Source organism: Anthonomus grandis, chromosome 6 (genome assembly GCF_022605725.1).
Source record: "Anthonomus grandis grandis chromosome 6, icAntGran1.3, whole genome shotgun sequence".
Classification (NCBI taxonomy): domain Eukaryota; kingdom Metazoa; phylum Arthropoda; class Insecta; order Coleoptera; family Curculionidae; genus Anthonomus; species Anthonomus grandis.
In genome coordinates this window covers 33,762,112-33,788,342 of record NC_065551.1, presented here as the reverse complement: position 1 = coordinate 33,788,342, position 26,231 = coordinate 33,762,112, and the positions used below count along the sequence as shown (strand labels likewise).

The 26,231-nt window shown below is 31.3% G+C and overlaps 1 protein-coding gene across 2 annotated transcripts in view; it reads left to right on the top strand.

Annotated features, from left to right (window-relative positions):
- LOC126737237 (peroxidasin homolog) overlaps positions 1-26,231 on the top strand; it is a 50,248-nt gene that overhangs the window by 14,763 nt on the left and 9,254 nt on the right. For both annotated transcript variants that reach the window (XM_050442031.1, XM_050442032.1), the window contains exons 4-13: positions 696-1,006; positions 4,749-4,889; positions 4,943-5,420; positions 9,008-9,247; positions 13,431-13,563; positions 13,622-14,113; positions 19,090-19,270; positions 19,327-19,480; positions 22,753-23,180; positions 23,818-23,983. In XM_050442031.1, the coding sequence (XP_050297988.1) occupies positions 696-1,006; positions 4,749-4,889; positions 4,943-5,420; positions 9,008-9,247; positions 13,431-13,563; positions 13,622-14,113; positions 19,090-19,270; positions 19,327-19,480; positions 22,753-23,180; positions 23,818-23,983 (2,724 nt within the window). The remainder of the gene's footprint in view (positions 1-695; positions 1,007-4,748; positions 4,890-4,942; positions 5,421-9,007; positions 9,248-13,430; positions 13,564-13,621; positions 14,114-19,089; positions 19,271-19,326; positions 19,481-22,752; positions 23,181-23,817; positions 23,984-26,231) is intronic.

Sequence of the window (26,231 nt, the reverse complement as noted above, 5' to 3'; positions counted from 1 at the left end):
CTGTTGATTTATAATGTTTCCCTCCTTTTTGTTCTTTTGGCGCACAATTAAATGTTTGATCTCTTTTAAGTAATTTTAATGAGTTCCAGAAACATGTGTTATAATTATGACATTCCAGGAACGACTCAATTTTTTTTATGACTTATAATATACAGCATGTATTCATTATTATCCTCGAGCTAGCAACCGAGGGTTACTATAGGGTTAAATTAACTTATTCCTATTTAAATGGCACAGAAATTATTCACTCTAGGTTAAGGTTTAATCAAGGTGCTTTAACCATAATTTTATCGCAACAAATAATTACCCTGTTTTAATCTTAACCCACTTTTTCACACAATCTGTGCCGGCAAAGTGTGAAAATCCGCGCCCACACCATAATTTCCCACTTCCCATTCTTTACAAAACAAACCATAATCGGAATTCCATAATCCGCGTTTCGAAGTTTTGCTCACCGGCCCATTAAACGAGCAATTTTCTTTCATGATGTCGTAATTAAATCGCGCCATTACATAAAAGTTCAATGTTAATCGTCGCTAGACTATTAGAAATTGAATGTTTCGTACCTTTTGCCTTGTTGCATTATCTGCTTTACAAGGTTTTAAATCTCGGAGGAGAGATCTGCGATTGTTCTTTAACCGATTCACGAGCGAGATTAATCAATGGATTAAATTGATGAGGCTGTTCGTTTCTAGGATACAGAAATCAAATTAACCTGGCATCTTCCTTCCTGGATGCATCGGCCATTTATGGAAACACCTACGAAACCCTGCAGAAACTAAGAATATACGATTCTGGTTTGGTAAACGTATCGAGTTGTACCACCTGCCAATCGAACGCCCTGTACTCTGCCATTTTGAAGGAGCACAATCGGTTGGCTGTAGGTTTGGCCGCACTTAACCGTCACTGGACCGACGACGTGCTGTTTTACGAGAGTAAACGGATCGTCACGGCGGAAATCCAGCATATTACTTATAATGAGTTTTTGCCCACTTTGCTTGGACAGGTAAGTTGAAAGAATTCATCCACTATACTCAAAGAGGCATTGATACAATTTACAACGAAATAAAAAAAGGCAAAGTCTCAAAAACTGTATAATTAAATAAATTATAAGCATGTTTCATTTAAAGAATTAAACATCATCAGACATAAAATATAAGGCAAAGTTTTAAAAAATTTAAAAAAATAAAACTACTACGTGAATGCTGGTAATATTCCATATAAAAGGAAGCTGACCATTAGTCACCTATTTTAAAAATATGTAATTCAAAATAATTGTTAAAGTCTATTTCATTATAGTGATATATTGAAACAATATCATCAATATACCGCCACCATATTTTATTATCAAATGTATTAATAATTTCAGATTTTAAAATTTCTATAAATAAATTACTTAAAATTGGGGAAATAGGAGAATCTATAGCCCTAACAAAGTTTTGTCGATGAATGTCATTATTATATGTTAAAAAGTGAAAACTTCCAAAACTGTACTCACATTTAGTGTTGTGCGTTCGCCAAGTTTTTATCGAGAAAATTAAAAACATTTTCACGGAGAGGTTTTTAAACTCAATTGACGTCAAGGTATCAAATAACGTATACAAAAAGTTTACTGGTAAACTCAAGGAACGCGTAACTAACCTAGAGGACCAGGTAAAGCGCTTAAAACAGGCTAATTTTCAGTTACATACCTCCCTTGACAATTCGGAACAGGAATCCTGAAGTCTCAACCTGAGAGTATTTGGTATCTCAAAAGAATACAAAAGAAGATTTAAAGCTAAAAATTCTTCAAGGAAAAGCTAAGAATAAAGGATGTTCAAAAATGCTACAGAATTTCATGAAAACAAACAATTCAAGATAAAAAATCGAAAGTACCTTAAATTGACCGTAATTAGTATCAAGGAGGATCTTACGAAATATCGTCTTACCCTTATGTCTAAGGCGATTGAGGTCTATGAATATAAAAATGTGTGTGGTCCTGATGGAATCGTGTAATAGAGGTCAAAGTGGGTGATAGAGTGCATAACATCTATAATCAAATGGATTTTAATAAACTAAGCGAGTGTGTCAAATATTTTTATAATGATTAATTTAATATTCAAACTCAAAACGTTTATTTGCCAATATCAAAAATTACAAAACAATTATACTTATGATGTAAGTGAAGTTAGCAAATAGAAATGCATCTCGATTATAAAAACCGTTTCTCAAAAGTACCCCTGCAAGAGGCCCTGAAAAGTGATACATCCTCAACAAAAAAAAAACCTGATACATTTTGATAATGAGAGTTTGAAAAAAGTTAAAAAAAAATACAATTTATTTTTATTTATGTACACAGGGCAGGGGTAGGCAGCGACTAAATCAGGGAAGCGCAGCAGAGGATACACATCCAATATATATATAAATATAAACAATGTGATACAGGTATATCTTGTTAAATGCGAAACGAAAATGTAAGTGTATGCTTGACCCAGTACAGCTACATGAATATGATTCAACCTGAATGAAAAGATGCTGGAAAAAAACCAATTGACATTTATCTCACTGCATATGTTTGTACGTATGCACGTTTTTTTATTTTTTTTTAAGGTAATTGTGTCTCGTTTTCCGGGACAAAGTCGGCTATTATCATCTTGCGTCAAAAAGTCACTCACAAGTCTTTTAACACGTAGAACTTTGTCAATAATGGATTTATTTTTTATTTTCTGTTTGCTATACAATATATTGGTAGAAGCAATTTTACAAAGGTATCTGGTGTATCCATATTGACGTATTATATCACCAGAAATATTAAGTAAAAATTTCCTTTTGTCTTTGGTTTTACCTTGTTGCCTTAAGTTTTCTTTAAGCTGGGAAGTAAGTATTTCTCCAAATAAGACCAACTTCATGACTCGTTTTTTTTCAGAACTTCCGTTTTCACTTTTATTTTTAGACTTTAATCTATAATAACGCTTTCTATATTTCCTTTTTTTAGCACGCTTTTCAGACTCTTCTAGTTTTTTAGTTGGTAGTTCAATTTTCATATTTAGTCCTTGTCTATTCTTGCGTCTTATTTTTTGTTCAGTCAAACTTTGTCTGCTGCCTGATCGAGAAGGACCTGCATCAACATCTTCTAAATTATTGTCCCTCGGCGTAATATTTTCATCTTATAATGGGCTAGGCTTATAATGGCAATGGCATCTTATAATAGGTCTCTAAACGTTGGTTTTCTTTATTTCGTTCATATCGCGCCTTGAATTTACTACGCCATATTTTCCTAACTCGTCGTTGATCCCTTGGGTTCAGATCGTTAATGCTTTTAATTTTTCCTGTTGCTTTTCGAGCATGCTATCTTTCTCTTTCTTTCCTTTTTGATTCCTCATACTTATTTGGATCACTTTTTATCTGTTCGCGAAGTCGACGCATTAATTCTTTGCTCTTCTCTCTCTTTTTTTTAATGTCCGAATCGGTTTTATTTTTTGTTTTTACCATTCTGCAACAGCAAAGGTATAAATGTTAAAATAGTAAAATGCCAACATAATAATCAATTTATCAGCAATTATCTCCACTCCGTTACAGTTACTAATAAAAGTAACGGAGGAGAGAAATTTAAAATGTCCCGGCATTTCTACAAAAATGGATGAGGTTTTGTATATTCTAGAATAACATTACAACGGTTTTTTATGATTGGAATTCTCATTAATTATTAAATACTCTACAATTATATTTAATAATTTACTACATAGGGTAACGGAGGGGCGTTCCATGCATGACAAAAACACTTGCACTTACTTTTTTGCGATAAAAATCCTCAAATTTGCACTAATTACTCGAACTGAACGACTTTGCTTACTTACAAACACATGACAATGGCGTTGTACTAAAGCGGATTGACAATTTGCAGCATACTCCATCGACCGGTTAACAGGTTTTTAAAATGTTCTAACGGAGGAGAGAATAATATAAAGAAGAGACCAAATACGTTGTTATCTAAACGACTTCATTTTTTAGTGATGTTTGAAACTTAAAGTGTAAATTAAATCTTAGTGTTTTATGATATGTTTCACAAATTGGGTAAAGAATACTAAAATATTTAGAGCATGAATAAATGACAAGTTTATTATAAAGCATATAGTGAGACAACTAACGGAGGGGAGTTTTTGGATGCTTTTAAAAGATTTTTAGTGTATAATCTTTTTTTATGTGGATTTTATTATGTGATGAAAAGAAGTCTAAATATAAGAGTATTAAATTACTTTTAATAAATGTGATTTATAAAAATATTATCATAAAAATCTTGAAGAGACCAAAATGTTTTGAATTTTTTGAGAATGACCCATAAAAAGAATAATCTTTAACAAAATGAGGCAAATTGTTCTAAAAATGAACTGCAACGTAACTAAACGATTTTTGACAAGCTGCTGTTGTGCGTTGAGGAACCCTAAAAATATTAAAACGTCTGGTGTTATGGTTGTGTTCATGCACATTGAAAAGTTTTCTTAGATACGGTGGGTTTCCCGACTTTAAAATTCTGTATATAAAAGAGCATATGTGATATTTGCGTCTATTTGACATTAAAAAATAAAATGGCTATTAAGATATCGGGTAATATGACTTTTGTTATGGTTTATTAAGTAATTTTGTTAAAATATTTATTGTTTCTTTTTCCTCTTTGGTTTTTTTTTATGAACTTTATCAAGACATTTATTTTTGTATTTTCCGTACCTGTTGAAAATATATGACCATTTAATTTATTTATTTATCCTCAGGAATCCATTACGAACTCGGAACTCTCACTTCAAAGCCACGGCAGGTACGCAAAATATTCCAGCCTGAGAAAAGCGGGAGTATACAATGAAGTGGCCATGGGAGTTTTACCAGCATTGCTCTCGATGCTCCCTAATAAGCTGGTAAGCCTTATAAATAGTCCATTAATTAGCTTACTAACTTACCTATTTTATAGCTTAATGAAACGGCCAACTCCTTCGCCGAAATGGTGGACATCCTTATCTCGTTACCAGCCCAATCTCCAAGCCTCCACATGATGGTACCGTTAAGGAAAGACTGGGACACCGCGGGTTTGTTTATACATATGGGTAGGGACCATGGTATTCCCGGATATACGTCCTGGATGCAATACTGTAGCAACATCACTTATCCGACCAATCCGACCTTTGAAGATATGACACTTTTAATGAAACCTGATTACGTGAACACTTTGAAACGTTTATATCAGAATCCAGAAGACGTGGATTTGCTTGTCGGTGCTCTCCTGGAAGAACCGTTGCCCGGGTCCGTCGTGGGTTCCACTCTGTCCTGTTTGTTGAAGGAACAATTCGTACTTTTAAAGGAATCCGATCGGTTCTGGTACGAAAACGATTTGCCCCCGAGTTCGTTGACCATGGAGCAAATTAAGGAGATTAAGAAGGTGTCATTAGCAGGTAAGCTTTCGGTCAATTATAGTTAGAATTCGTAGATAAATGTAATATAGTTAAAATTATATGCAAAAGGCAGTTATTTAGTTTAATATCTCTCTGGGGTTAATGGTCTAATTTTCTTATTTTGACTGCCTGGAAGAAATTTGTAGGGCATCATCTTCTATAGCAAATAATGAAGTTTTTAAACTCCAATTATTTTTTTTTTCCAGGCAGTTAAAAGTAAAAGAGATTATTCTTGTTTCAACTGTTTAGAGCAAATTGTTAAGGCATCTCTTTTATAGATAATTAAGCTTGCCTAATTTTTTTTGTTGGATGTAGGTTAAAAAAACGACAACTATCGGTTAAAAAAACAGAAGATCGATTTCTATGAGACCATCATCAGGACTGTAAAAGATACACAAAAATATAAATAAAATAATACATACTGGCCTATTTACGGTTAAATTTTCGCACACAGTACAAGTAATAATTAATGCTCAATTAAAAGTAACTTTTCTTCAGTCTTATTTAAGTATTTTGCGTAAAATATTTTTTTTATTTGAAAAATGGAATATCACCACTAAAATTTAAAAAAAACTAGCCTTTAACACAATGAGAAACAATCTATCAAAATAAAAAAAAAAACTCTACATATACTTACATGTATCGTAGATCGTTTTCGTTAATAATAATATTTGTAAAACCATAATCTTCTTTCATAGACCCTTAATGCAGTTTTTCAGGCAGTTGATGACTTTCATATGTTTCCAGGCAATTGGTCCAATTATTTAATTCTTCCATGCAGTTGAAAGTAAATGAGAAAAAAGGGTTTTTCAAAAAAAATTCAGTGAAACTTGCACAAAATGCCCATAACTCAAAAACTTGGCAAAATATAATTTAAAAAAATTTTATTATCACAAATTCCTTGAATAACTTGACTAGACTCCTATTTTTGCGTTTACAGAAGAAATTTGTGCGAAAACAGATATTTTAGGGGATTTTTTTTAGAAAAATTCACACAATAGCTCACTTAGCTTAAAAGCTTGACAAGATGCATATTTGAAAATCTATACATAGACATAAACATATTCCTGGAATAATTTAACTAGACACGTATTTCAGCGTGTTTAAAAAAAAAAGCAAAATTTTGCGAAAAAAATATTTTTGGGAAAATCAATTTTTTTTTTTTGGAAAATTCACAAATTGCCCATAATTCAAAAACGTGGCAAGATACATTTTCGAAAATTTGTGCACGAATTCCTTGAATAATTTGACTAGACACCTATTTCAGCGTTTTTTAAAACATTTTCAAAATTCTGCGAAAAAAAAATATTTTTGGGAAAATCAATTTTTTTTTTGGAAAATTCACAAAATGCTTATAATTCAAAAACTTGGCAAGATACATTTTCGAAAATTTGTACACGAATTCCTTGAATAATTTGACTGGACAGCTATTTCAGCGTTTTTTAAAACATTTTCAAAATTTTGCGAAAAAAAATATTTTTGGGAAAATCAATTTTTTTTTTGGAAAATTCACAAAATGCTTATAATTCAAAAACTTGGCAAGATACATTTTCGAAAATTTGTACACGAATTCCTTGAATAATTTGACTGGACACCTATTTCAGCGTTTTTTAAAACTTTTTCAAAATTTTGCAAAAAAAAATATTTTTGGGAAAATCAATTTTTTTTTTGGAAAATTTACAAAATGCTCATAATTCAAAAATGTGGCAAGGTACATTTTCGAAAATTTGTACACGAATTCCTTGAATAATTTGACTGGACACCTATTTCAGCGTTTTTCAAAACATTTTCAAAATTTTGCAAAAAAAAATATTTTTGGGGAAATCAATTTTTTTTTTGGAAAATTCACAAAATGCCCATAATTCAAAAATGCGGCAAGATACATTTTCGAAAATTTGTACACGAATTCCTTGAATAATTTGACTGGACACCTATTTCAGCGTTTTTCAAAACATTTTCAAAATTTTGCAAAAAAAAATATTTTTGGGGAAATCAATTTTTTTTTTGGAAAATTCACAAAATGCCCATAATTCAAAAATGCGGCAAGATACATTTTCGAAAATTTGTACACGAATTCCTTGAATAATTTGACTGGACACCTATTTCAGCGTTTTTTAAAACATTTTCAAAATTTTGCAAAAAAAAAATATTTTTGGGAAAATCAATTTTTTTTTTTGGAAAATTCACAAAATGTCTATAATTAAAAAATGTGGCAAGATACATTTTCGAAAATTTGTACACGAATTCCTTGAATAATTTGACTGGACATCTATTTCAGCGTTTTTCAAAAAATTTTCAAAATTTTGCGAAAAAAAATATTTTTGGGAAAATCAATTTTTTTTTTGGAAAATTCACAAAATGCCTATAATTCAAAAATGTGGCAAGATACATTTTCGAAAATTTGTACACGAATTTCTTGAATAATTTGACTGGACACCTATTTTAGCGTTTTTCAAAACATTTTCAAAATTTTGCAAAAAAAAATATTTTTGGGGAAATCAAAAATTTTTGGAAAATTCACAAAATACCCATAATTCAAAAATGTGGCAAGATACATTTTCGAAAATTTGTACACGAATTCCTTGAATAATTTGACTGGACACCTATTTCAGTGTTTTTTTAAAAAACAACAAATTTTGTGAAAAAAATTATTTTTAGAGGAAATGTTTAATTTTTTTTGAAAAAATCACAAAAAATCACTTAAAAACTGTGAATTTTTCATACTTTTTTAGTTATGGAACTCAAAAACTTGGCATGATATTAAGGAGCTCTTTCAAAGACAATATAATAATTCAGTATTCCAGGCAGTTATTGATCCTTATTTGTGTCCAGACCTAATTATTTATTTCTTCTAGACGGTTGAAATTATTATTCCGTTCTTGTATATAAAAAGGATTTTTCTTTTTTTTTGCAACTGCCTGGAGGAAACGGCTAAGATATGTGCTTGTTATAATCGGGAAACAATATTCATATCATGTTATAAGTCCCTCTTCATAATAAAATGTCTAAAAGACTACACTTACACCCAGGTTTTTACCTTAAAAAATATAATTAATCAGTTAAAATGAAATATAAGAAAATTAGAAAAGGGTTACATAATACCTTATGCAGTATAAAATTAAATTTAAAAATGACTCGAAGTTGGTGTTAAACGTATGGAAGTAAAGATGCACAAATTTTGCTAATCCGGTAAACACTCACGAGTCACGGATCGCATTAAAAAAAACCGCTCGGAATTGGCATTTAGTAGATGAACCTTATTCTGGTATAACATTTGTTCTATAGACAATTATTGCAGTTTTTCAACCATTCAAAGCAGTTATAGTATTCGCGCAGTTTAACTATCGTCTGGCTAGTTCCTTGACTCTTTTCTTCATTCTCCTTGGTAAATTGCAGTAATTTATAGATAGGAAAATATCAACTGCCTGGAAGAAAAACTATTCCATAGAGCTTCCATGTATGCCCTCCAATATGCAACTCAAGAGCACCATCGCGAGTAACCAAGTAGAACAATTTAACTTTTTACCCTTCTTACCCTCCGTAAAAATACCTTCAATTTTCAAACGTGCATTTATGTTTCATTCTAGGTCTTTTATGTGCAAACACAGACGATTTGGATAAGATTCAACCGAAAGCGTTTGTCCAAGAAGATACGTTCCTCAACGCCAGGATTAATTGTAATCAACATCCCATGCCTAATTTAACCGAATGGGCGGAAATGGACCATATGGCCGACGTGAGCGAGGAGGTTTTAATGGAGGCACTCGCCAAAGCCGAACAAGAATTATTGGCCAGGAGAAAGATGGAATATCAAGTTTTCACTGAGAGTAAGTGAGACTGTAAATAATTTTAATTCCTAAATGTTATTCCTAGACAAACTTCTAGTTATTAACTAACAAGAGCACAATTTTCAAGTTAATTTCCATTAACTCTTAAGAAATAATTATGGTATTAGGTACCACTAGTTTTTCTCAGGAACCCCTACATATTTTACTTCATTTTTTAATTTTCTTTACCCTTTGAAAGGTAAATATAACAGTAAAAATTTGCTTGGACATTTTCTCGTGAATGATTGGTGTATCACGTACTACTGATTTTTTCCAGGCACCTTTAGACATCTTACTTGATTTCTATATTTTTTACCCTGAGAACATCTCGAATTTGCTTAGTTCATATTTATTATGATGAACGTCAAAAATTCTCTAAAACTTTCATTTTTTCTCGCATTTAGACCAGTGAACCTTTGCACATAATCGTAATGTTCGATAGAAGTTTAGTCAGTTTCTACTGCATATTATCTTTTACCTTCGTATAAATTTTATTTGATTAATATTTTTTGAAATTACAATAAACTCTTAGGAATATAGAAGAATTTCCTGGTAATTTTCCAGGAATTTTTAAGGGAGATTAGTAGTGTTGTGAACAATGGAACGTTCCCGTTTATTCTCGAAGAACGTTCGCGACTTTTTTCGTGAAGTTTATTCTCAAGAGCACGAATGAGCATGAATCCGAACGTTCCCAAAAAATGTGAACGTTCCCATAGCGTTAAAGAGTCAAAGTATAAGCTCAAATACCGGCCAGCCAAACACCTCTACCAATTTAATGGAACCGAAATCAATAAAACTCAAAAAAAATAAAACTCACTACCAAATCTGGGGCTGAAATTAATACCATTGAAGATGATTCTTCTGAGTCTGACGAGTCTGAATTTGATTTAACGGAAATTCTGAGTGATTTAAAATCAAGCGAGCGCGAGGAGGAAGGGGATAGTTCGGAGGAGGGTTCCTAAATAATTGTTTGTGAAAGTTTAACTTAATAAATAGAACATAAATAAACACAAACATTTTTAATTTCAGATATTTTCCTAATATGTCCTTTGCATTTTTTCATTTATGTTTGTATATGCTGAAAATTCTCGTTCGTGCTCGAGGAACGTTCTCGAAAAATAAATTCTCAATAATTTTACAACACTAGAGATTAGTGAATCACGTACTAGTAGATTTTGTCCAGGAACCCCTACATATTTTACTTCATTTTCTTTTAATCTTCTATACTTTTTACTCTTAGAAGGATAAATTTTAAACTAACATCTCTAATAACTCGATTCTGTTAATACAAAGGGTCTAAAGGATCTTTTTGGTTCATATTTATTATGAAAACAGTCAAAAATTCCTAAAAAAATGATTCTTTCTCTCATCTGGACATATTTTATTTTACCCTCGTTTATATTTAATTTTGTTTATACTATATTCTGGAATCACAATAAACTCCTAGTTATAGAGAGCAATTTTAGAGCAAATTGAGAGCATATTCTTTTAATCTTCTATACTTTTTACCCTTAGAAGGATAAATATTAGACTAACATTAGTAGAGGTTTGATTCTGTAAATACAAGTGTCTAAAGGATTTTTTTTGTTCATATTTACAGTAAAAATTCTCTTTTACTGTTTCTCTTGACTGATTAGTGTACACATACTACTAGATTTTTACCACATCTAGGTATCCTAGATATTTTACTTAATTTTCTTTATTTTTTACCCTTAAATACACAGAGTCTAAAGAATTTTTTTGGTTCATATTTTTGATGCAAACACTCAAAATTTCCTTAAACCGTTACTTTTTATAGAAATTTAGTCAATTTCTACTGCATATTTTATTTTATTTATATTTTCTGAAATTAAAATAAACTCCTAGTTATAGACAGTATATTACACAATTTTTCCAGGAACTCCTATGTCATATTTTACCTGATTTTTTTAATCTTCTATACTTTATAACCTTTAGAAGGGTAAATATTAGATTAACATTAGCAATAGCTCGATTCTGGAAATATAGAGTGTCTAAAACATTTTTTCTGCGTAAAGTACTCACTTTACACACTTCCCAGGGTTTATAAACTTCCACTAAAAATTACGCACTAGTGCCTAAAAAGTAATTTGACCTTTATTTGACAGTCATTTTATAATTTGTCAAAGATGTTTTTGACGTTTTTCACGCTCTAACGTGTAAAGTAATTTCGTATTTTTTTTATGTTTCTTCGGCAGTAGAACAAATTTTGTATGTTCCCGTTTGTAAAATCCCCTTTTTTATGAATGGAAAATTTCGCGAATGCGACAATTCCCATGAATCTCATCATTTTACCATTTTACACTTTACATCATCATTTTATACACTTGTTACATAAATAACTATTTGTTACAGTTTTTTTTTGATTAGTCAATTGAGGGTAATTTTTAGGTATAAATGAACACATAGTTTATTTGAAGCTGTCACTATAATATAATAAATAGTTGTGGTATATTTTTATTATTTTAGAAATAATTGGTTTATTCTTTTGGGGCAGGAATATCTTTAATAAAAGTCAGAATAAATTAATTAAATTTTATTTAAGGAAATGTATTGACAAAGTTTAAGTAACTCTCATGTCACAGCAATTTGACTCACCGAAAAATTGATATTAGATTACACTCTTCATAAAATTTAAGAGCAGCTAGCACTTCTAGTCTTTTTTCTCGAGTTTAAGACCTGAGACAAGGAAAAATAAGGGTTAATATAATAAGGGAAAAACAACGAAGGAAATGATGGTTATACTCAAGTTAAATAATACTGATCTAATGATTAAGAGGTTGATTACAAATAATATAGATATAGATAAGTACTTTACCATTCTCTTATTCAAGGATGTTCTTCGTCTTATTGATCTGCACAGTCCTCTGATGTGGCCCTCAGCTTCCTGTTGTACCTTGCCCTGGGAAACACGATGGAGATATTATATATCCTGTGATAATTGAAGGATTTTAAATGAGTTATTTGCCATTGGTTTTAAATTTGATTTGTTCATTTGATTTGGACTTGTTTGTGAGTAACATTTTGTTGAGGTTATAAATAAATAGCCTGTCAAAATTCAGTTTCTGGGAAAGGCCTACCTGATAGTGTCAAAGGTTGATAGGAGGAAGGCATGTCAGTAAGCTAACCAATCAAAAATAATTTCGTATACTCATTCTCTTGGGGGATAAAGCTTAAATAGGACTGAAAGTTCCTTTTTGGGTCATTTTTGATCTTGGTAAGGTACATTTGACTGTGTTGGAAACCCGGACCTTGTTAGACCATAGGAAGGAACGGATGGAAAAAGGACTGATTATTGCCAATCTGACTCCTATAAACATTTGATTGGGATCTGGGCATAGGTTCGAGTGAACAATGCAATTCATCATCTGAAGGATGATTAGTGCTTGGCGAAGCATGTTGACTGTTTATTACCATACTGCGATTCTTCCCATCTGAATGACCTGAATTTGTCGCAATAAATTGACCCACATTAAATCGATCCGCACTCGATTGAATTGAATTTTCTTTGAAGTTATGCTGAAGAAGGTCAAAATTCCCTCAAACTTTAATTTTCTTTCAGTTACACCAGCGAATCTTTACACGTAATAATGGATTTTGACAGAAGCTTTGACGGCTTTTATTGCGTATTTTTACATTTTTATTTACATTTTCTGAAATTGCAAGAAACTCCTAATTATAGGAAGCAATTTTCGAGTTATTTTCCAGCACTTTTTGAGGGATAATTATGGTTTCACTTACTAGGAACCGCCACGTATTTTAGTAAATATTCCTATTTTCCCTAAACCTGACCCTTTAAACAGTTTATTCTTATGAAAATAACCCATATAATAATAATGTGTTTATTTAGCTTTAGCTACAAAGGTAATACCTAATATAAAACATATTTAAAACTGAAAAAAATTTTTAAATTAATAAGAAATAGAAAAAATAAAGAAATTTAAATAAATTAAAAAGAGTGTGTGCTTGACTATGGCATACATGTACAAAAACCCAAAAATTTCACATACAGAAAAAATATAAATAAACTAAAATGGCGAAATAAAACAAAGTACGAGTTAAAATTGTTAAATTAAACTAAAATAAATACACATACGAAATTAGAACTACACAAACAAAGGCAACATGAAGGATATTGATATTAATTTATTCTTTTACTTTTTAGTTGGTGGTGTCGATCCTAAATCGCCACAAGGAATCGCCTCGTCGTTCAGTAAACCGAGCAAAAACGCGTTGGCCCTGGCCAACACCTCGCTCCTATTCGAGTTCGCCTCCAACGAAATCGTAAATTCCCTGCTGTAAGTCCTAAATTACCTCATCAAAATCCCCGATTAACTTTAAATTAACATTTTTAAGGCACACGAGACGTAAACGCCAAATCTTCGACAGTCACTCGTTCGCTTCGGTATTCCGGGACGATATCAGCGAGGGCTTACAAAACGTTGACATCTCCTCGATATTACCGGGGCATATTTTGGAGCCTCAGCTTCAGTGCGAGGATAACGAACCGTGCGATCCCGCTTATCCGTACAGATCGTATTCCGGCTATTGTAACAATTTGAAAAATCCGAAATACGGCAACGCGCTGACTACTTTTAACAGATTACTGCCGAGCGCTTACGACGACGGGATTTCTAAACCGAGACGGGTGGGCGTTACTGGCGTACTTCTACCCAATCCCAGACTGATTTCAAGAACTATACACGCCGATATCAGTAATCTGCATAAGAGGTACACTCTTATGGTGATGCAATTCGCCCAGTTTATCGATCATGATCTTACGTTCACTCCGATCCATAAGGGTTTTGACGAGTCCATTCCCAGTTGTCGATCCTGCGATAGTCCTGTGTAAGTTTTATTTAATTATTTATTTATTAACGGCTCGACGGTAAAGTAGAGGGTCATTCTGTATATTTTGCCACCTGCCTGAATTTTTGGACCACCGTGTATAAAAAAAATGGTTAATGTAAAGGGTTTAACGTTAAAAAAATCTTATAGCAAAGCGCTTTCGGCTGTTAAGACATCATCAAGACATCAGTGCAATACAGATCAGTAATTATCAATTAATAAGAAATGATCGTCAAAATCTTAGGGGTGGTGGTATTGTTGCCTATGTCCGGAATGGTTTATCATATGAAATTATTTTATCTGAAAGTCATGATTTTTTTGAAAGTTTATGGGTAAAAATTTTTATTAGTAAGGAGCCATACATTTTCGGCATAGTCTATAGGCCTCCAAGTTCAAATATTCAGAGTTTTTTTTTAACTTTAGAGGAAACACTAATTGACATTTTTTCAAATTTTAATAATATAACGTGTCTAGGTGATTTTAACATTGATATATCTAAATTAAATTACAGTCATGCAACTCAGCTTATTTCTTTGTGTGAAACTTTCGATTTGAAGCAACTTATAACCGAGCATACTCGTATGACCAACAACACTAGTTCAATTATAGATCTTATTTTTACAAATCATGTTGGCATTTTGAAATCTGGCATAATAAGCTCTACATTTTCTGACCATTTTGGCGTTTTTTGTGAATTTAATGTGACGGAGTCTATTGTACAACCGCACATTGTATCTTATAGATCCTTAAAAGATATAAACCTAAACAACTTTTAAGAGGATTTGGAGGCTGTTCCATTTTATTTAATATATGAATTCGAATCCATAGATGATAAGATACATTTTTTAAACAATAATTTACTCAAATTATTCGACAAGCATGCTCCTATTAAAACTATAGTTGTTCGAAAAAAAAAAAGATTCTCCGTGGCTGACAGATAATATTAAACTATTGCAAAAATTAAGAAATAAGGCATTAAAGGATTTTAAAACAACTAAACTGCCAGCTAAATGGAATTATTACAAACAGCTTAGAAACTATACAACAACAGCGATTAGAGCGGAAAAAAGGGCTTTTTATAGTGATAAATTTGAGAATTGTACATACAAGGACAAGTGGCGTGAACTATGAAAAATATTGCCATCAAAGCAGAAGCAAATTCCTAAATCTTTTGTAAATACCAACAATTTTAATTCATATTTTATAGATAGTACAAGAGTGACAAATATTGATAATTATGATGAGTTAATTAATTTTTATGATCAGAATGCATTACCAACTTTAAATAAGTTTTCTTTTCATCCCACTGATTATAATACTATTTCTGCAATTATATTACGTATTAAGTCTAAAGCATTCGGGGTGGATAATCTTAATATTACGTTAATTCAACTATGCTGTCCTTTTATTATACCCTTTATTTTACATATTGTTAACGAGTGTATTAATAAAAACTACTTTCCCAAATGCTGGAAAGAAGCCTTTGTGTTGCCATTGCCGAAAGTGCATAATCCAACAGATTTTAGTCAATTTAGGTCTATCAGTATTTTACCAACGTTTTCAAAAATTCTCGAACGCATTCTAGACTCTCAAATTCGTAGTTTTCTTAATAATAATGATATTTTACCACCTAAGCAATCTGGATTTAGAACAAATTATAGTTGTACTTCGGCTATGGCGGACGTTATTGATGACGTAATTCGGGCTAGGGATGATGGTAAGATTTCTGCTCTGGTGTTGTTGGATTATACTAAAACTTTCGATTTCGTTAGCCACTCAATTTTAAAGTCTTTGTTTCATTATATTGGCTTTTCTGATGCTGCTATTAATTTAATTGCCTCTTATTTAAATAATAGGATTCAACGTGTTAAAATAGATAACGACATATCTGATCCTTTGAAAGTTGAAAGTGGTGTGCCTCAGGGTAGTATTTTAGGACCCTTGTTTTTTATCATTTACACGTCTAGATTTTACCTTCAATTAAAGCATTGTGCCCATCATTTTTACGCAGACGACACGCAGTTATATTATTCATTTTTACCAGGAGATTTTAAAATGGCTGAGTTTAAAATTAATCAAGATTTACAAGCTATTTGTGATGTTTCTTCAAAGCATTTATTAAAATTAAATCCTTCGAAGTCATCTATAACGTTCATAGGTAATCGAACTAATGTAAATAATATTTTAAATGGTATAAACATTAAATTGGGGGACGAAAGAATTCCAGTTGTTGACAAATGTAAGAGTTTGGGCCTTATAGTAGATAATAATATTCGTTTTAAACATCACGTGTCTAATATTCTTAAAAAGGCATATCTTGCTTTGAAATTAATTTATTTGCATAGACACTATTTGAGTAAAGATATTAAGAAGCTTTTATGTGATTCATTAGTCCTTTCACAATGTAATTACTGTGATGTAGTGTAAAAGCAAAAAATAACTGCAAAAGCTCCAAAACTCTTGCATTCGACTAATATTTGGCATTCGTAGGAGAAACCGCATTTCCCATAAACTTCACGAACTTGGATGGCTTAATATGCATAATCGAAGAATTGCTCATTCTTTAACATTTTTTTATAAAATTTTAATATATCGTAGTCCGCCCTATCTCTATCAAAAAATAACTTTTAGAAATGATGTACACCATTTAAATATAAGAAGAAATACTATTCTCATTCCGAGACATAAAACACAGTTATTTAAACGATCATTTTCTTGCAATTTTGCTTATCAAATAAATTCTTTAAATTTGGATCCGGACCAATTATCAATTTCTTGTAATACTTTTCGTAGGAGGATGATTGTACATCTAATGAATCAGCAGGGTATATAATTTAAGTTCTTTTTTTTAAACTTTTTGAATGGTTGTTTTCTTGAGTAATTTATTACAATTTTTGGTATTGGGATCATTTTATTTATTTATTTATTGTCTGCAATAATTTTTCTATTTTTTGTTATTTAACAAAAAATTTAATCTGTTTTTTGGGTATTTGCAGTGTATATTGTTTTGCTTGATGTTAAACTGTCAAATTTAGAATTTAGAACTCTTATATGTAGGTTTATTAGGTATATGATTAAAGAAAAAGCTGTATTTAATCAGTTATTAGTTAAGCGTTACTGTTAATGAGCGTTACTGAAATTACCATTTTTTTTTAATGAAGTGTGGGGCCACAATGTTAAAGACCAGAATCTGCCATGGCAGAATTCTGAATTTGTAGGCCTTTTATTTGGGTAAATTTATTGCTAGATTTTGTAAACTTGTATTTTTTTTGTTTCTTCTATGCAAATAAAAAATATTTATTATTATTATTATTATTATTATTATTATTATTATTATCAGTGAGTGCTACCTAAAAGGGCTGTCATTAAAAACATTATTTTTATTTTCTTCTATTATAAGATGGTTTTTTAAAGTTTCATTACTTTACAAAGCGACTATAGCATGGGTGTGTAAACATAATTTTTTTTATTTTATTTATTTATTATATTGACTTCAGTCTATTGCGCCTAAGGTATAAAGGTATGAAATTCCTTCTTAATTCTACTTGTGCGTTTAAGCATTTGTCGTTGTTTCTCATCTCTTTATTAATTTCGAGGTCATGAATTTTATAGGTATAGTCCAGGTAGTAGAGGCCGCCATTTGCTTTAGAGACCACAAAGTTTTGACAGTAAAAAAATTTCTAGTCCAGGCAATCCAGAGAATTTAATATCTTATATCAAAAGTCTCTTTATAGTCAAAAAAAAACAAATTTTATCAATAGTACCTGTATCTTTGAAATCACAAGTCTGCTGTCTTGTTCAACCAAATCCCAGTGGCCTGAACTACCAAACGTCAAATTTATTTTGGCCTTTGCTCCTTGTCAAATTTTCATAATCACATTTATAAGGGAAGGATATTAGTGTCGTACGTAACCGAATGAAAACATTCCGTCAAGCAAATCACAGTGGCGGATCACTATATTGGTAGCAAAACCCACATTGCATTAACGCTAGTATTGTCATTGATTTTATGGTAAAGATCCGTTAATTTCTTTAAAAAATCAATGGATGTCCATAGGAGGATATAAATGTCACAAAAGTAGACCGCCATAGGACCATTGAATAAAATTGTCCATTGGACGAATAATTTGTCAATGCAAAGGCATATTTGAAATAGCACGTCTCAAGCCCTTCTAGATGAAGTCATTTAGTAAATGAGGTAAACTTTATCATATCCACAATATAGGGTATTTGAAAAATGCATTTTGTATATCTACATAATTATCGAACAAAAAATGGATAGAGATCCCCGCAGATAGCAGAGAGATATCTTTAAAAACATAAATCTTACTATCTCTGAGGCAGAGGGGAAAATGTAAAATGCCTTTTGACACAGAGTGGTTCCTGGAAACTGTTAAACAAATTGGCTACGGTTGGTAAAAGGTATATGTCTAAAATACTTTAAAATATGAACTTCCGATTATACCGAAATTATATATCAGCTTTTAAATGAATTTCACTGTGTATATATCTACGCAAAAATCTAAATAGTATAGCATGTATCCCCTGATGAAGCAGAACGTTTAGGGAACATTCCAACAAGTTTTCATCAATGTTTGAGTGCTCTAACCCTTTGAGGATAAAAAGTCATTTTGGATTAAGGGTTTTTGGAGTTAAGGCAGTTCAAAAATGACTGAAAATAAAAAGATTTATCATTAAAAAATAAATAAAATACCTGGTGTCCAATTTAAGAAATGTTTTTTTATTCTTTTTACAACACTCTGGATACATGAAACTATATTTCGCAAATCTTACTGTCTAGCACTGTTACATTAACCATTTTTTCTACAGGTTGGCCCAAAAAAGGTTAAAGAGGGTGGAAACGTATAAGAAACGACCCTGTACCTAATTATTAATTAAATAAAAATAATTTTTTTTAACCACAATAGCCAATTACAGATAAATTAATTTGAAAGTTCTACAATTAATTTTTAAAGGACTGTTCATCCAGAATGTGATCCGATACCGATTCCGCCGGGCGATAGTCATTATCCGGAGTTTAACATCACCACCGGAAAACCGATTTGTTTGCCTTTTATGCGATCTTTGCCCGGACAAAAACAACTTGGACCCCGAGAACAAGTCAATATGAACACCGCTTTCCTGGACGGATCAATGGTTGGTTATCCATACCTAAATTTTTGTGACCCATTAATTGATGATTTATTTTAAAGGTGTACGGGTCTTCCCGGTGCACCGTGCACAAACTGAAAGGCCTTAATGGAAAAATGAACGTCACGATTCACCCTAAGGGAAACAACAAGGATCTGTTGCCTAGGGAGAATAATTCGGAATGCAGGTCGGATTCTGGATTATGCTTCTATGCTGGTACGTAAATGACCATTAATTTTTTGGCTTGTTAATGCTATAGATCATCATTGCTTTGGGTTTTGAGATCACAAAATAAAATATCCAGGGGCTTTGGAAAGGCGAAGGACTAAAAATAAATTTTATTTCTTTAGGGTCATAAATGTCCAATTCTTGAAAAATAGCGGATGCAGTATGCAAGAATTGTAATAATTGGTGGATTGACCACGCAAACCTGTTCTCAGTACACATTTTTCAATAGTACATCATTCTATTAATATTTTGAATACTATTTGTCACCCAATTTCATATTAAAATTTTACTAAACAGCTCTTATATGTGGCCAGAAACCTAGGAAATTTTTCAAGACAATCCTCGCAAAACTTTGAATACCTTAAAATCGTTTAACTATATGGGTCATTTAACTCTACGTAATGCTAAAAAATTAAAATTTAAACACTTAGAGATAACTACCGAAACGTTGGTTCAAATTCGGTATTTTTTAAAAAGTAGGTCTTCTTGTTGTTTTTATCGTTTTTTAATTTTAATATTCATAACAAAGTTAGGTAGGATATTGAAAAGAAGAAACGCGCTCAGAGATTAATAGATCAAACTTAGCTCCTAGGTATATAAAAAATCTATTATACCTTAAGTAAAGTATTGTATTTGAAACTTATTGAACTTAAATTAAATTATGTATATCGAACGGTATCGTTACAGATTTGAGTTCATATTTCTTTTAAATACGTCTATTTTCTTCTTCTTTTCAATTTTTTGAGCGTGTGAGATAAACATTTCTAAATTGATTTTTGCTATAAGTAACGTAATAGCCAATAAAATAAGTAACTTAACTAATTTATAGTATAGACAAAATAAAAACACTCGTAAAAGTCTCGGCCTCAAAATATTTTTATGTTCCGAAGGTTACATGTTTCGCTTAAAATGAAGCATCATCAGACCTTATAAACTAATAGTATCTGCTTTTTACTGATCCAAGTACAAGGTTAGTTTGCGTTAGCGAAGGTAACAAATGATATTTTTGAAGCCCATAATAAATGCTTTGTTGCTATATGCTGTATATTTTGCCCAATGCTTCGATTTTAGGACCTTCACTTTTTATTATCTATAGCATTTAGTAACCTCTTCAAAACACTACAAGATTGTTGCTTGTGCTGATGATTCACAGTTGTATTTTTAATTTGACCCTAATAACTTCATTGAAGCCAGTATTGTTTCTAATAATGAACTTGCACAAATTTGCCTTTTATCATCAGAACTTAATTTGAAATTAAACGCCACTGTTGATTTTTTTGAAAACAATAAAATGATTTGTGTTGATTTGTGGTTGTGGCTTGCAATTTAAAGAAAGCATTTTATAGTTTAAATTTGTTGTATTGTAATCGTCAATATTTTAATTTGAACTTAAGAAAGGTATTGTCTGAGTCTTTAGTTCTATCAAGATTCAACTATTGATTCAGGCACATAAAAGAAAAAGTCTTTAATCAAAAATTTTTTATTAATAAATAAAAACTTTATACTCTAACTTATAACTTTCATAGTAAAACCACTATGCCTGAAAGGGTTAATATATTTTCCTTGCCTTTCGTTTCTTGAACGATATGAAGTTCAAGTAATAAAACTGCTGAAGACTTCATTTGGATGCCTGTCTGCATCAGATTATCAACTTTTCTGCCGGAAATTCTGAACTCAATTAGATAGTATTTTTGTTACTAGGTTATTACTACTTGTACAATATTCCCAAATTTATAAGTTTGTTTATTCAAAAATGTTTTGCTTTGACATTAAAATTTCTCATTTGAACCAGTTGCCAGTATATTTTAAAGGTAAAAACATTTCTTCTCTTAAATCAGTCATACTAATGAATATCGTTTACTATAAGCTTTTATCTATTTCGTGTGTTTATGTCGCCTGAAGTTTCAAACTACTCTTTATGTCTTTTTTGTTAATTACCTTTAATTATTTGTAATTTAATTATGTTCTAATTTAGTTATGGCAGTAAATTATAATTGCTTTGGGTCTCTAGATCAAACAATAAAAAGTCCAGGGGCTTCGGAAAGGCGAACGTTTTGCAAAATGTATTTTGTTTCTTCAGGGCGATAAAAATTGAAATTCTTATAACTTTAAGAAACAAAAAGCGGAACATTCCCTGCATATTTTAAATGTGAAACTTGTAGGAATTCCGCGGTGGTGCGAGGCCTCTGGCCACGCACAAGGCGTTTTTGGTACAAATTTCTAAATAGTACAAAATTCTGTTAATATTTTGTACTATTTGTCACCTAATTTCATATTGAAATTATACTTATTATTATCACAAGGTTCTACCTTTAATAGAGACCTTGCAATTACAACCAAAATAAGACTTTCTTATTCAGTTTGCGGAAGATGCAACAATTTTGTGGTATGACACAAATACCACAGAAAAAAGAGACATAGATAAATTTAAATCAAGAAATGGCGTGACTCTAACAAACTCTGTTTAAATATTTTAAAAATTAGTGTCATGCATTTTAAATGCATTTTTTGGGAAAAATAAGATTCTAAACAACTTGAACGAAAATAAATTCTTAGGTTTATTTATTGACAATGAACTAAAATTTAAAAGTCACTAATATCACAAAGTTGTGCCGAAAAAATATCAACAAATCGTTATGCTCTTAAGGTAGTAACAGGAGAGGTTGAATTTGAAATGGTGAGAAACGTTTATTTCTCTTTAAGCTCACTCATTTAAGGCATGGTTTGCGTATCCGAGTTGCATGCATATTAATAGTGTTTTTGTCTTGCAAAGAATATCTATGTAATGTGAGTGCACGAGTGTTGCAGACAGCTGTTTATCAATCATAAAATTCTATTTTTTCCTTCCCTATTTATATTCGAAAAAACTCTTTAATCATCTCTGAGTAGATTTGAATATGCTATAGATAGCTGAAAAAGCTATAGAAAACACGTTAAGCAGCTCTTAGCTACGAATGAAATAACTGAATTTTTGTCAGATATATTTTGGTCAACATTTTTGCTTTTTTTCTTATAAATCGTTTAATTTTACTTAATCTGGTTGTGTCATTAATTTTGTTTCACATTGAATAGAATTGTACAAATATGTTTGTGTATATGTATTTCTTCTTTTTACAGCTTTGTTAACAAATTCACGATTTTGAGACTACGAAAATTAATTGTACTTATAGACGTAAAAAATACCGGGAGAATGAAACCATAATAATTTATCACTTTCTTCGAAAAATAAACCTAAAGTTTGCTTTAAATCTTTTCTCTAGGTGACGGTCGAGCATCGGAACAACCGGGACTGACAATGATCCACACCCTCTACGTGAGAGAACACAACCGGGTAATGGAAGGCCTTCAAAAAGTCAACCCCCATTGGAACGAAGAGAAGATCTTCGAGCAGGCGAGAAAAATCGTCATCGGCGGAATTCAGCATGTCGTCTACAACGAATTTCTGCCAAGAATACTCGGTTGGAACGCGGTTAATCTTTACGGGCTCAAATTGTTACCCCAAGGTTATTACAAGGACTACAACCCCAGCTGTAACCCGTCGATCTTTTCGGAATTCGGTGCTGCCGCTTTTAGGATCGGGCATTCTTTGTTGAGACCCCATATTCCCAGACTGGACGATAATTATCAGATTGTCGATCCGCCATTGTTGTTAAGGGACTTTTTCTTTAATACTGACTATATGATGAACGTAAGTAAGACGATTAAAGTATCATGATGGTTGGAAGCTTTGCCGTGACACTTAAATCACAAAATAGTATTACAACTAACCAACCAACTTTTCGAAAGAATGCTTAGGACTTAATTTCATTTTCATTGAAAATTACATTATTGATTTTTAAAATAAATTGCCTGTTTTTCACTAAAGTAATTTTAATGACTCAAATTACTCTACCAAAAATTATGAAATTTTATCAGTCAGTGGAGACAATTGGTCTCATTTTAGTTCCAGGTGTATGGGCTTTTGGTAAACAAGGTAATTTTGGAATTGTTGGGTTCGAAATTTGTAACTTGAATGTATCTGAAGAGGAAAGAACGTTCCTGCAATCATTTAATGCTGTCTTAACCTGCGAGATCAATTTTGATAAAGGGTTCTTAGAAATTTTTTATAGGCCTATTTTCAATAATAAACAATCTTTTCTCTCAGCAGTTAAATAATAATAAGATGTTGATGATGACGAAGATGCTCATACTGTTAGCGAAACACCGTGTCGAGATTGAAATAAAGAGTTTTGGTTAGTGGTAAAACTGTTTTGTCATTTAGAACTATTGAACGTTCGCCTCTGGGAAGTACGGAGTTTTCTTTACAATGAACTTTTGGGTTTTAGGAAGGACTTATGGACCAAATGGCCCGGGGATTAGTGTCGACGCCAATGGAAACCCTCGATCAATTTATTACCGGGGAAATTACCAACCATTTGTTCGAAGATAAGAAAATTCCATTTTCAGGAGTCGATCTGATCGCCTTGAACATTAAGAGGGCCAGAGATCACGGTAAAAGCAACTTGTATTAGCGGTTATATTATTGAGGGCTTTTTAGTTATACTCATAAAATCTCGATAGAATATTGCTTATAGGAATCAATTAATTATTGACAAGCCAGCTTCAATAATTAATTGATTTTGAATATACAGCGTGTCTATTTAGTAGTACTACCTTCCTCCATTGTGGCTGTATTTTTGAAGCAAAAAGAATCAATTTTTTTTTGTAGACAGGCGTGATAAAAGCTACATATTCAAATTATATTGACATATACAGGGTGTTCACAGAAGGCGTGGCAGAAGAAGTTTATGTTTTTGAATGGAACATCTTATATAATATTTGATTTTCCGATTCTGCGTCAAAACAATTTGATGTATTACATGCTATACCTCAGTCAAGTATTTTTTGAATTAAAGACAGTTGAAAATCGATTTTTTTAAAGTTTTAAGAGGCTATAGACCCCCACTTATTCGTTATAGGATAAAATGATTTTCACTTAACTTTTTAAAAGCAATCTTTATGACATACATTTTTAATTATGTTAACCATCAAATTTTTAAGGAAAAACAAAGATAAGTGATGGTAGCATTTTTTTCTTTTATTAAACACATCTTAAAAAGTTAAGTTAGGAATGTAAAAATCATTTTATCCTATTACAAATAGTTATATGATTCTGTAGCCCCTTAAAGTTGAAAAAAACCAAGTTGCAACTGTCTCTAGTTCAAAAACTTCTTGATTAAAGTATGACATGCGTTACATCAAATTTCTTAGAATTTTACGAAGAATTTAAAAATTAAATAATTTATAAGGTGTTCGATTTAAAAATATAAATTCTAATGCCACGTCCTTTGTGGATACCTTGTATGAATCAAAACAATTTTAATGAAGCTTTTTTCACCCCTTGTACGCAAAAAAAAATTTAATTTTTTCTTCAAAAATCAGTCACAATAGAGAAGGGACACGCTGTATAATGATGACTTTTATAGTAAAGTATATACTCTAGACATTCGGGACTGGAATGACAAATTTGAAATAAAATTATTTGAATTCATTGATCACCGTCGTCCGTTTTCTGTTACCTTAAAGAAATCGCATTTTATAAACACTAACATAGTAATGACGCTTTTACCTGGATGTAGACTATAAACCATTTACAATATATTTATTTACTTTTACTAGTTTACGTTAGTATTTATTTTTATTTGGCATATTTTTTCTTAGCTACCTATTAAGTGATGACAAGGGATGTTTGGAAGAAACCAAGAGAGTTAATGTGTTGGAAACTGGAACATAAGTTCTTTTAATAAAATATTTCCGCGTTTTTTCCAAATGTTCTTTAATGTGACTAAGTAATTCTTGGAAGTTAACAAAAATTAGAAAAAAAACTGAAATTCCTAGGGATTTAATGTTCACATCTCTGATAATAAGAGTTAGAGACTTGGAAGTTCGAAGATTTCGGAAATTCGGTGAAAAATTATGAGAAAGAAGAAATATATACCTACACCGTGTCAAAATTCTAAATAGAGTCATAATAAGTCTAATTAAATATGGTAAGAATGAATGACCATAAAATGGAAAAAAAAGAACCTTCGATGAGGGAAATCGAAGAATTAGAATCGGAGTTTTTCCGAAATTGAGCAAAAAATAAAGAAAAACGCATTTTCGCCTACAGTACAAATTTTATTCATAAAATTGGTCTATTGGAAAATTTTAATCCTCATCATAAACTGTAAATTCAGAATAAAAAAAAATTTTTTCGGTCCAAAATCTAATAAAGCTAAATTTTTATTTAATTGCAATCATTTTGAGTAATTTTTTAAGACGTCTAGGAATTTGACGGTGATATTGAGGGGGTTCACTAGATAGAGAACAATCAATTTAAGATTCGTTGATTGTTTAAGAAGAAGTGAACACTGAATTTATCAACAAACAAAAAATTAAGATTCAGTTCTCAATTTTCCAAGCATTGGACGCAATATTTGTCCTTTAGTCTGATGTATTTTCAAGGCTCTTCGAGTCATTTTAATTGTATTCCAGGAATTTAAAATAAATTTTTAAAGTCATCGTCAATGTATTTTAAATAATAAATTAATGCAGGTTTATCGGCATACTCAGCGAGTAAGGGATCATGAAAAATCACTTACAGATAACATGTTCCTCCTTATTAGCTTCTTCAGTTCAAAGAAACTAGAACACTGAAAAAAAACTTACAAGAAATCAATTACAGGAACATACAACCAAATTGTGTGTTCCATTTTGA